This window comes from Pelophylax lessonae, assembly GCF_965119305.1.
Source record: "Pelophylax lessonae genome assembly, chromosome: 4".
Taxonomy (NCBI): domain Eukaryota; kingdom Metazoa; phylum Chordata; class Amphibia; order Anura; family Ranidae; genus Pelophylax; species Pelophylax lessonae.
In genome coordinates, this window is record NC_138771.1 from 559,455,340 (window position 1) to 559,468,229 (window position 12,890).

Genomic DNA, 12,890 nt, shown 5'->3' on the forward strand with positions numbered 1-12,890 from the left:
CATCAGGAAACACCCCATCCACCAGATTTTAAAAGGAGGCTTCTCCCACCATTCATCAGTTTGTAGAAGAGTACCTCCGGCCCATGCTGGAACACATAAACAGATATGGTTAATCACAGCAATACATTTTATACAATAGGGCGGGATCCTCCTGCTGTCCTGAAAGACTATTGGAAAACAAGTTACCGGTAAGTCTAACTTGAATTTTCCCTAAAACGTCTTTCAGGACAGCACCTTAGAGAGGATTATCGAGACTTACTCAATTTAGGGAGGGACCACAGCTTGCAGGACCTTTCTGCCAAAAGCCTGATCTTCAGCTGCCAAAAGGTCCAACCTATAGTGTCTTGCAAATGTAAAGTAGCTTGACCACGTAGCCGCTTTGCAGATTTGATCTGGAGTGGCACCAGCTTTCTCTGCCCATGTAGTGGCTAACGCTCTAGTAGAGTGAGCTCTGATCCCCTGCGGGGGAGACAATTTCATTTGGGAGTAAGCCTCTGAAATAGCGGATCTGAGCCATCTGGCTATTGATCCTTTTGATGCCTGGCGACCTTTTTTGTTGCCAGAGAAAAGAACAAAAAGAGAGTTTGATGATCTAAACTCTTTAGTAACCTCCAAGTAGTGTATAAGAACCCTTCTTACATCTAGGTAGTGAAAGCTTTCTTCCTTATCTCCTGATGGATTAGGGCAGAAGGTAGGTAACACAATTTCTTGTGAGCGGTTTCTCGTTGAAGCTACTTTTGGGAGAAACCCTGGATCCGTCTTGAGAATTATCCTGTCTGGATATATGGCCAAGAAAGGTTCGATAGCTGATAAAGCATGTAATTCACTGATTCTTCTTGCTGATGTTATTGCCACCAAGAAGACTGTCTTGAGGGTAAGGTTTTTTAGTGTAACCGTTTCTAGTGGTTCAAAAGGTTCCTTTGTGAAAGCCTGAAGGACCACCGACAAATCCCATTTGGGGAAGCTTCTGATAGGCACTGGTCTGGAGCGGGTAAGGGCCCTGAAGAATCTGATGATTAAAGATTCTGAAGAAATGGGCCTTTCCAAGAATACCCCCAGGGCTGTAACTTGTACCTTGAGGGTACTTACTGCCAAACCTTTTCCTGCGCCCTCCTGTAGGAACTCCAAAATTGAAGTAATACTGTCCAATTTTTGATCTTTCGATTCACACCAGGTATTATATGTCTTCCAAACTTTTGCATATATATTCCTTGTGACTTTTTTCCTACTGGAAAGTAGAGTAGCAATTAATGCGTCTGAAAATCCTTTCCTTTTCAGCAGTTGCTCCTCAGATACCAGGCGGTGAGCTTTAGCTTTTCCACTTCTGGATGATAAACTGGACCTTGAAACAGTAGGTCTTGACGAAGAGGGAGCTGAAAAGCAGGTTTGACTGATAGTTGAAGGACAGTCGAAAACCAAACTCTTTTGGGCCAATAAGGAGTGATCAGGATCACTGAGGCTCTTTCCATTTGGATTTTTCTCAACACCAATGGAATGAGCTGGAAGGGGGGGAAGGCATACCCCAACCTGAACCTCCAGGGATGTGCCAGGGAATCTACTCCCAGAGAGTTGTCGTTTCTGTGGAGTGAGAAGTAAAGTGGAAGTTTTGCGTTTTCTTTCGTTGCAAACAGATCCACCTCTGGCTTTCCCCAAGTCTTGGTTATCAACATAAAGACTTCTGGGTTCAAGCTCCATTCTGCTTCTCGGATCTTCTGCCTGCTTAAATAATCCGCCACACTGTTTAGTGTACCTTTTAGGTGGATTGCTGACAAGGAAAGTAACTGCCTTTCCGCCCATTGCAGAATTTCCGTTGCCAAAAGCTGTAGGGTTTTGCTTCTTGTGCCCCCTTGCTTGTTTAGATATGCCACTGTAGTGGCGTTGTCTGAAAGGACTTGAACATGAGTCCCCTGAAGATTTTGAGAGAAGGCAGTTAGGGCTAGGCCGACTGCCTTTAATTCCTTCCAATTTGAGGATTTTCTTGTCTCGGTCTGAGACCAAACCCCCTGTGCCAGGTTTTGGTTCCAGTGGGCTCCCCACCCCCACCTGCTGGCATCCGTTGTTAACCTCTGGTCTGCCGGGAAGGACCAGGCCAAACCCTGAGACAAGGTTATCCGATTTCTCCACCACCAAAGGGACCTCTTGACCTTGGTGGGGATTTTTACCTTTAAGTCCAAAGTCTCTGGATTGTGATCCCAGATTCTGAGGAGGAAATATTGGAGTGGTCGAAAATGCAGCCTTGCCCATTGGACAGCTGGAATTGATGCAGTCAGGTTTCCAAGGACTGACATGATCTCTCTGATCGACCACCACTGATTTGTTTGTAGCCTTGCTACCAAATTCTGTATTTTGACCTGTTTGTCTTCTGGTAGGAAGATTCTTTGTTCCACAGAGCATAACTGAAACCCTAGGAACTGAACCCGCTGAGCCGGTGTGAGATTCGATTTCTTGATGTTCACTATCCATCCCAGAGCTTCTAGATGACCTCTTGCCTTGTGCAGGTCCTCTTGAAGTTTTTCCTTTGACGGGGCAAAGAAAAGCAGGTCGTCCAGGTAAGGCACCACAGAGATTCCCTGAAGGAGGAGGGGAGCTAGACACTCTGCCATTACCTTCGTAAAAATACGAGGGGAGGATGATAGCCCGAAAGGGAGTGCTTTGAATTGGATATGGAGCATTTCCTTTCCCAGATTTACTGCCAACCTTAGGAATCTCTGTGAGCGAGGGGCAATAGGGATATGTAGGTAAGCATCCCTTAAGTCGATTGATGCCATGAAGCATCCTTTTGTTAACAGGGTTCTGACTGTAAGAATTGAGTCCATTCGAAACTTTTTGTACAGAACTGACCTGTTTAATGGTTTCAGATTCAGTATAAGACGAAAATCCCCCGATGGTTTCTTTATCAAAAATATGTGGGAATAAAATCCCTGATGTTGTTCCTCCACTGGAACTGGACAGACAACTCCCTGTCGCCTCAGGTCCTTTAACAGGTCCATCATAGCCAGGGCTTTTTCTGCATCTCTTGGGAGGTTTGTGACAAAGAACCTTTCGGGTGGCGTCTCTGAAAACTCTATGTTGTAGCCTTGGGACAGCATATCCAGAATGTATTGATTTTCTGTTATGGCTGCCCAATAGGGGAGGAATTCCCTCAATCTTCCTCCCACCGACAATGTCTTGTCATTGTGTTTTGTTGGATGACACAGGAGGATGGAAGAGAACACCTCCTTTCCCTTTGGGTTTTTGTGTCGACCAGTTTCTTCTCTTCTCCTGGGGTCTGCTATTTTGCTGAGCTTTTTGAGGTCGAAAAAGCTTCTTTGCTGCCTGTTTTTTCTTCACAGGAAAAGACTTCTTTTTGTCTGCTGTTCTATCTAGAACAGAGTCTAGCCCAGGCCCGAATAGTAGATCCCCCTGAAAAGGAAGTCCACACAGCTTATTTTTAGAAGCTGTATCTCCAGGCCATGTCTTTAACCAAAGAGCCCTTCTGGCTGAGTTGGATAAAGCTGCAGATCTTGCTGTCATCTTCACTGACTCTGCTGAAGCGTCAGCAATGAAGGCTATGGCCGTGGAGAGCGTGGAAAAGGAATCCAAAATTTCCTGTTTAGGTGAGTCTGCTGTGATGTGTGCTTTTAGCTGGCTAAGCCAGTATTCCAGATTCCTGGACACACAGGTTACTGCCATGGCAGGTTTCAGACTCCCCATGATGGATTGCCAGGATCTCTTAAGTTGCTGGTCCATCTTCTTATCCATGGGATCCCTCAGGATTCCCATGTCTTCAAATGCTAGGTCTGTTGACCTAGAAACCTGGGAGAAGGCTGCATCAATCTTTGGCATCTTATTCCAGGGAGCTCCTGGGTCCTCATCAAAAGGAAATCGCCTTTTAAAGGCTTTAGGGAAGAAGGTTTTCTTTTCCGGATCAGCCCACTCATGTTTTATTGCATCTGAGATGGTCTGATGCACTGGGAAGATACGGCCCTTAGGCTCTTCCAAGCCTGCATACATTTTGTCATGTAGGGACAGTTCCTTCTTTTCCTCCTCTAGACCCAGGGTGATGTAAACTGCCCTCAGGAGACCATCCACTTGCTCTAAGGATAGTTTGTATTTAGTGGGCCTGCTTTGTGCCCCTCCCTCCTCTTCTTCCTCTGAATCCTCCTTGGAATGTGAGGGGGAATTATCTCCTTGGGTGGAAGGAACCCCTTCTGTCCCCACCGAAGGAACCAACTGTGAACCCTGAGAGGACAGTGAGGCTGATGGCTGACTCAGGGCAGGGTCCTGTAGGGATGACCGAAAAGATTGGATGGTAGCATCCAATTCCTTCCTCACAGATGCGACTAAATCGCCACAAACTGCAGATGCTTCTTCCTTTACTAGTGCATCAATACATCCCTGGCAAAGTGTCTTTTTCCAACTTTCCGACAACTTTGCTTTGCATGAAGGACACTTTCTCTTGAAAACAGTTTCAGAGCTTTTAGCCTGGAAGACATGAATGGGAAAACATACACATGCTTCTTAAAAGTCAGCCTGATTCTCAGGGCCACCAAAGGTGCACAGAAAGACATTTAAAGGGAAGTCCCATGTGCCCTGACAGGCCCCCAGCCACCGGGGGGAAAGTAAAAGGGATGGAGAGAGACCCCACAGTAAGATAGGCCATATAAAGATACCCCTTACCTGGGCCTTACTGGTGCCTGTGCCTGTCCCACTCGCTGAAGAAGCTTCCATCGCTTGGCAGCGGTATCACCCGTGGCTTCGGTACCGGTTCCGGAGACCAAAGCGCACCTGCACTGGACCGGATCCGGAATAAGGCACCAGCTTGCTCCTCCCTTCTTCCTCTGCGTCCGGCGGAAATGACGCCATACGCCCCCTGCAGAACGCTGCCCTTTCCGGAACCTCACTTCCGGTCCGGACGAGCGTCACTCGATCCGGAGAAATGGCGGCAAATTTGAAAAAAAGGCGGCGGAAACCTAAGAAAAATCGTTCCGCTCCTCCAAGATGCCTTCCCAGGGCTGTGCTCTGCGGGGTCTTGACTCAGCCTAGAGCACTGAAGAGGAAGAAGGAGCCCATGCACTGCAGTCGGTCGCGTGAATGGGAGAAGCAATCGTCTCCAAAAAAGGGTAGGTGGACGTAGGAAGCCCGGTCTCTCAGGATAGCACCTTAAGAGCCCAGCTCCCCACAGAGGTGTTCCTCGGCCGGAGGAAACACAAAAACTGATGAATGGTGGGAGAAGCCTCCTTTTAAAATCTGGTGGATGGGGTGTTTCCTGATGAGGAGAGGGAGGAGCCATCTCTCTAAGGTGCTGTCCTGAAAGACGTTTTAGGGAAAATAGGGTTTCCATCCGTCCAGATTTCACGAACAGGATCGGATACAGATGGCAGCGGGTGTCAGCGGAGGTGTCTCCGCTGACACCCGCTGCTCCATAGAGCTGCATGGAGGATCCGATCAGATCCGCCTAAAAAACTGACAGGCGGATCTGATCGGATCGCCCGTGTGAAAGAGCCCTTAAGCTGGATACACACTATAAAACTTTTGTTGTTAGATTTCCTTTAGATTTACCTTCAACTACGTAGTGCAAGGGCCTGCCTGATTGCATACAAATTGAAAGTGTTTAGATTTGACCTCATATTATATGGTTTTGGTAAATTTAAAGGAAAAAAATCTAAAGACAATTGTATAGTGTGCATGGCCCATAAGCTGTGTACACTGTCTACATACAGGAACCGTCTGACTTTTGGTTAGTGTGTACAGCTGTCTCTCACAAAAGCTGGTCTAACGACCATCATTTGTCAAAGGGGCGTGCTGGAAAACCAGCATCCAAACAGTGATTGCAGCCAAGGGCTGTGAGCTCTGGTTTGGGAATTTTGGTGGGGAACAGCAGGGGAGATTGCCGCACCAACATCGCTTGACTTGGTACGACTATCTGTTAGTTTGTTGGGGTTGAATTAAAAAAAAAAAAAAAACTGAGCAGTGGGTACCCAGGATTACCAGTCAGTAACATGGGGAGTGAAAGCAAGGCTAAAGTAGACGGCATCCAGCAGCATCAACACAGATTCAAAATACCATATTAAACACTCATGCTTCCAGTGCCACCAGAGTGTCAATCATGAATTATCCAGAACAATAGAGGGATCAGGGATCTCCAAAAGAAAGGGGCATTATTAGGAAACGTAATAGCAAGAGAAAAAGAAAAAAAACTCCCCTCTCAGCTCAAATAGAGGACTCTATATAGTGCATCCATGGATTCCAGATCCTCTCAAATCTTTCTTGTTTGCTATTTGTATATATCTCAAGGATAGCACAGTAAAGCTTTCTTAGAACAGATGTTATTGACATGTCTCATTATTTCACATTTACCGAAAATGAGTGGATTATTCTGCATTTCAGGACAGTGGGCTGAGCCATGCATAAGCTCTATGCCACTTTGGCCAGATGCACGTGTAGAATGCAGATGCACGTGCAGAATGACCGGAGACGGAGTATCAGATAAATAAGGCAGATAAATAATACAGTAAAAAGCCATTTAATACAAAGTGCATACAGCTGTTTCAGACTGCCCATTACCAGTGCAGTGTATGGAAACCATGGCTTCTATGGAGTAAGGTTTAAGAGCCGGTTCACACTATTACGACTTGCTAGGCGACTTGGTCAGCCGGGCAAGTCGCGCACTGTCGGGTTCATTGAGTAGTACAGGACCGGTTCTAATAGGAGCGACACAAGTCGCTCCGACTTAGAAAAAGGGTCCTGTACTACTTCGGGGCGACCTGGAGGCGACTTGCATAGACAATCATTATATGAAGTCCATGCAAGTAGCGCAGAAGTCGCGGTGCACGCGACTTCACAGGTCGCCCCCGAAGTCGGAGCGACCTAATGTGAACGGGGGCTTAGACCCAATGACACAATAATAGTTACACTGAATATATCTCAAGGTAACAGTACCTTGGTTTCAAGAAGTGAAATCCTGGGCCTAGATTTTCAAGCAAAATCAGTGGCATATTTGATATATTAGTACATTTACACAGGATCTAATTTAACACATGACAGATCAAAGTAAAATTTGTAACAAGAAACAGATTGCTCGATATCCATTAGATAGCATAATTGTAGGTACGACTTACCTCTGTGTCTCTCTTGTGCCAAGAATGAATTTTCTCTGGAAAGACAACTTCATACTTCAGTCCTCTTGGAAGTCTATGTATTGCTAAGGAAGAAAAAAAAAATAAAATCAAGATTAGTTTCTTACTTTAAAATTCATTAGCCTGAAAGAGCCTAGACTCATGTACACATTTGTCCAGTCTATGCAAGATTCTGTTTCGGGGAAAAAAGGGTGAATGCTAAAAACAGAAAATAGTAGGAAAGCTTTGGATCTTTGCTTGCTTGCATTTTATACATGCAGCAGTCAGAGCTCTGTCCCTCACCCCCTCTCAATGCCATGCCATTGCACCATAAAATGCAACAGCAGTCTGCATTGTGTGATAACAAGAAGTTCCAAAGCTGCAAGCTGGAGCTCATCTCTATATTTTTATGTCACACACCCAGATTGGGGGACCCCGAGATGTGTAGGATCACAGGAGAACTGGAAGGGTATATGCTTGTGGTTTATAGGATCACATGAGAACTGGAAGGGTATGTGCTTGTGGTTTATCAAGTGCCCTATCCATATGCATGGTGCCTAAAGCCTCAGTAGATAAGGTTGCTACCTGGCCAGAACTTTACTTGCTAGGCCAGTAAAATTGGGGCATGTTACCAATAGTATTTATAGGAAAGAGATCATACACTGGTAGAGGTTTCCAGTGTTTTGTGTAAAATCAATAAATCTGAAGCAACAGTCCTATCATCCCCAATGACTACTATGAGAAGACTAAAAATACTCAGACACGTGAGATTATATTTTGAACCATTTGCATGTTTCACAACTTTTTGAGCTGAGAACAACAAAAAGTATGTAGGCAATGTATGAACGCAAAGGATAAAAAAAGTAACTAGTTATAATTGAATCTTAACCACTTAAAGCGGTTGTATCCCGCTTTTTGACACTTTTACCTACAGGTAAGCCTATAATAAGGCTTACCTGTAGGTACAAATAATATCTCCTAAACCGGCACGGTTTAGGAGATATTTACAGTGCATGCAGCCGCTCGCACGAGCGGCGCATGCGCTCTGAAGGTCCAGGGGGACCTTCAATTAACTTGCCGGGAGCTTGCCGGAAAAATCACTCCCGCGCGCATGCGCGGGAGTGACGTCATCGCGGCTCCGGCCAATCAGCGCGCTGGAGCCGTCTCTTCCGGCCAATCAGCGCGCCGGAGCCGCCGAACCCGGAAGAGACGACGAGGGATCATGGCAGCGCCCGCATCGATGTCCGGGGGTCCGTGTCGGGGCTTCGTTTTAAGGTAAGTTAAACATAATGGGCTAGTATGCGATGCATACTAGCTCATTATGCCTTTGTCTTGCAGGTTTTTTTTTTTTTTTTTTTATAGGGTTTACAACCGCTTTAAGCCCTGGAAGATTTTACCCCCTTCCTGACCAGGGGGTTTTTTTGCGATTTTTTTTTTTTTTACTGCGTGACTTTAACGGACAATTGCGCGGTCGTGCGACGTTGTACCTAAACGAATTTCACATCCTTTTTTTCCCACAGAGCTTTCTTTTGGTGGTATTTGATCACCTGTGCGATTTTTTTGATCACGCGCTATAAACAAAAAAAGAGCGTAATTTTTGCAAAAATAACAATATTTTTCACTTTTTTTATATGAAATTCCCCCCCAAAAAAATGTAAAAATCAACATTTTTTAACATTTTCGGCCAATTTGTTTTACGCTACCTATGTTTGGCAAAAAGCGTATTTTGATTGGTTTGTGCAAAAGTTATCGCGTTTACTAACAAAGGGAAAGATTTTTGGTGGTTTTTTTTTTTAACGAGTAATGGCGGCGATCTGCGATTTTTTTTTTTTGCGGTACTGCGACATTGCGGCGGACAGATCGGACCCTTGACTGACATTTTTGACACTTTTGGGGTTACCAGTGACATTACTGCAGTAATCAGTGCTCAGGGCCGGCGTTAGGGGGGGGCAAACTGGGCAACTGCCCAGGGCCCCCGAATGTCCAGGGGCCCCGGGCCACTGTCAGCAGCGGCCAGCGGGCTCCAGGGGCGGACTGAGCGGTCGCCGGTCGGTCGGGCACTTCGGACGGGAAGGGAACCCGCCGCCCAGTACAGCACTAATTCACCCGATATTGTCTCAGAGTGAGACAACATCGGGCTATCGCCGGGAACTGCCGCTCGGCGACCAGCGCTAAGTGGGAGGAGTGGAGGGGCCCTGCGTCCGCCGCTATAGAATTAGGGGGCGGGGCCCGGCGGCCAGTTCTATATTGAAGTGTGAGGAGGGGAGGGGCCCGGCGGCTGTCACTACTGAAGTGGGAGGAGGGAAGGGACCCGGCGGCCAATAGCAATGAAGTGGGAGGAGGGGAGGGACCCGGCGGCCGTGCTATGGAAGTGGGAGGAGGAGCCCGGTGGCCAGCGCTGCATCTGTGGGAGGAGGGGCCCGGCGGCGCTGCCTTTCTATGGTGTCCTCATAAGTGGTGACAGAGGTCAGTGAGTAGATAATAAGCAAGCCCAGCTAACTACCACATCCACTGACACCCCCACCAACATGTGATCTCCCCTAAATTCACCATAGTGCCAGTGGTGAACTTGGGGGAGAGCACATATTGGTGGGGGTGTCAGTGGTGAATTGTGTGATGGGGGGACAACGACACACACAGCAGTGGTGAACTTGGGGGAGATCACATATTGGTGGTGGTGTGGGGGGTATGACACAGCAGTGGGGAATTTGGGGGACATGATCACATATTGGTGGGGGTGTCAGTGGTGGTGTAGGGGTGGGAATGACACAGCGGTGGTGAATTTTGTGGGGAAATCACATATTGGTAGGGGGTCTGTCTGTGGCACAAACCCCCTACCAATATGTGATTTCCCCACAAAATTCACCACCGCTGTGTCATCCCCCCACCACCACACAATTTACCACTGACACCCCCACCAATATGTAATCTCACCAAATTCACCACTGCTGTGTCATTCGGAGGGAATGACACAGTAGTGGTGAATTTGGTGAGGAGATCAGTGGTGAATTGTGTGCGGGGGGGGGGGGGGGGTATGATACAGTGGCGGTGTAGCCCCCCCCCCCCCCAAAACCACACAATTCACCACTGACAGCTCCACCCTAATATGTGATCCCCCCACCAAATTCACCACACCTTCCCGTACGCCATCAGAGAAGAGGCAGCGGGCGGCGCCGACCGAGTCGCAGCACCATGGAGGAGGAAGAAGTCGACTCCCGAGCAGCACGGTCGCCAGGGAGTCGGGACGGTGACGGGCGGCGCGCATGCAGGTCGAGACGAGGATTCGGAGGGAGAAGACGTCCGACCAAGTCCCGAGCAGCACGCCAGACACGGTGACGGCAGTGGCACCAGAGGTAAGTGAAGTCCTCTGGGGGGGGGTCACGCATTGATGGGGACATGCTGGTCACTGTGCATTGGTGGGGGACATGCTGGACACTGTGCATTGGTGGGGGACATGCTGGTCACTGTGCATTGGTGGGGGATATGCTGGTCACTGTGCATTGGTGGGGGACATGCTGGTCACTGTGCATTGAATGGGGACATGCTGGTCACTGTGCATTGGTGGGGACATGCTGGACACTGTGCATTGATGTGGGACATGCTGGACACTGTGCATTGATGGGGGACATGCTGGACACTGTGCATTGATGGGGGACATGCTGGACACTGTGCATTGATGGGGGACATGCTGGACACTGTGCATTGATGGGAAACATGCTGGACACTGTGCATTGATGGGAGACATGCTGGTCACTGTGCATTGATGGGGACATGCTGGTCACTGTGCATTGGTGGGGGACATGCTGGTCACTGTGCATTGGTGGGGGACATGCTGGACACTGTGCATTGATGGGAAACATGCTGGACACTGTGCATTGATGGGAGAAATGCTGGACACTGTGCATTGGTGGGGACATGCTAGACACTGTGCATTGATGGGAGACATGCTGGTCACTGTGCATTGATGGGAAACATGCTGGACACTGTGCATTGATGGGGGACATGCTGGACACTGTGCATTGATGGGGGACATGCTGGACACTGTGCATTGATGGGGGACATGCTGGACACTGTGCATTGATGGGAAACATGCTGGACACTGTGCATTGATGGGAGACATGCTGGTCACTGTGCATTGATGGGGACACGCTGGTCACTGTGCATTGATGGGGGACATGCTGGTCACTGTGCATTGAATGGGGACATGCTGGTCACTGTGCATTGAATGGGGACATGCTGGTCACTGTGCATTGGTGGGGACATGCTGGACACTGTGCATTGATGTGGGACATGCTGGACACTGTGCATTGATGGGGGACATGCTGGACACTGTGCATTGATGGGGGACATGCTGGACACTGTGCATTGATGGGGGACATGCTGGACACTGTGCATTGATGGGAAACATGCTGGACACTGTGCATTGATGGGAGACATGCTGGTCACTGTGCATTGATGGGGACATGCTGGTCACTGTGCATTGGTGGGGGACATGCTGGTCACTGTGCATTGGTGGGGGACATGCTGGACACTGTGCATTGATGGGAAACATGCTGGACACTGTGCATTGATGGGAGAAATGCTGGACACTGTGCATTGGTGGGGACATGCTAGACACTGTGCATTGATGGGAGACATGCTGGTCACTGTGCATTGATGGGAAACATGCTGGACACTGTGCATTGATGGGGGACATGCTGGACACTGTGCATTGATGGGGGACATGCTGGACACTGTGCATTGATGGGGGACATGCTGGACACTGTGCATTGATGGGAAACATGCTGGACACTGTGCATTGATGGGAGACATGCTGGTCACTGTGCATTGATGGGGACACGCTGGTCACTGTGCATTGATGGGGGACATGCTGGTCACTGTGCATTGAATGGGGACATGCTGGTCACTGTGCATTGAATGGGGACATGCTGGTCACTGTGCATTGGTGGGGGACATGCTGGTCACTGTGCATTGAATGGGGACATGCTGGTCACTGTGCATTGGTGGGGACATGCTGGACACTGTGCATTGATGCGGGACATGCTGGACACTGTGCATTGATACGGGACATGCTGGACACTGTGCAATGATGCGGGACATGCTGGACACTGTGCATTGATGGGGGACATGCTGGACACTGTGCATTGATGGGAAACATGCTGGACACTGTGCATTGATGGGAGACATGCTGGTCACTGTGCATTGATGGGGGACATGCTGGACACTGTGCATTGATGGGGGACATGCTGGACACTGTGCATTGATGGGGGACATGCTGGACACTGTGCATTGATGGGAAACATGCTGGACACTGTGCATTGATGGGGACATGCTGGACACTGTGCATTGATGGGGGACATGCTGGACACTGTGCATTGATGGGAAACATGCTGGACACTGTGCATTGATGGGGGACATGCTGGTCACTGTGCATTGATGGGGGACATGCTGGACACTGTGCATTGATGGGGACATGCTGGTCACTGTGCATTGAATGGGGACACGCTGGTCACTGTGCATTGAATGGGGACACGCTGGTCACTGTGCATTGAATGGGGACACGCTGGTCACTGTGCATTGAATGGGGACATGCTGGTCACTGTGCATTGGTGGGGGACATGCTGGACACTGTGCATTGATGGGGACATGCTGGACACTGTGCATTGATGGGGGACATGCTGGTCACTGTGCATTGATGGGGGACATGCTGGACACTGTGCATTGATGGGGACATGCTGGTCACTGTGCATTGAATGGGGACACGCTGGTCACTGTGCATTTTAATGGGGACAC

The 12,890-nt window shown here is 48.7% G+C and overlaps 1 protein-coding gene across 1 annotated transcript in view; it reads right to left on the reverse strand.

Moving 5' to 3' along the window:
- LOC309553891 (zinc metalloproteinase-disintegrin-like VLAIP-B) overlaps nucleotides 1-12,890 on the reverse strand; it is a gene marked incomplete at its 5' end in the record, with an annotated part of 102,884 nt that overhangs the window by 70,768 nt on the left and 19,226 nt on the right. Inside the window, 1 exon segment of the mRNA XM_082255377.1 lies at nucleotides 7,101-7,183. Within this exon segment, the coding sequence (XP_082111503.1) occupies nucleotides 7,101-7,183 (83 nt within the window).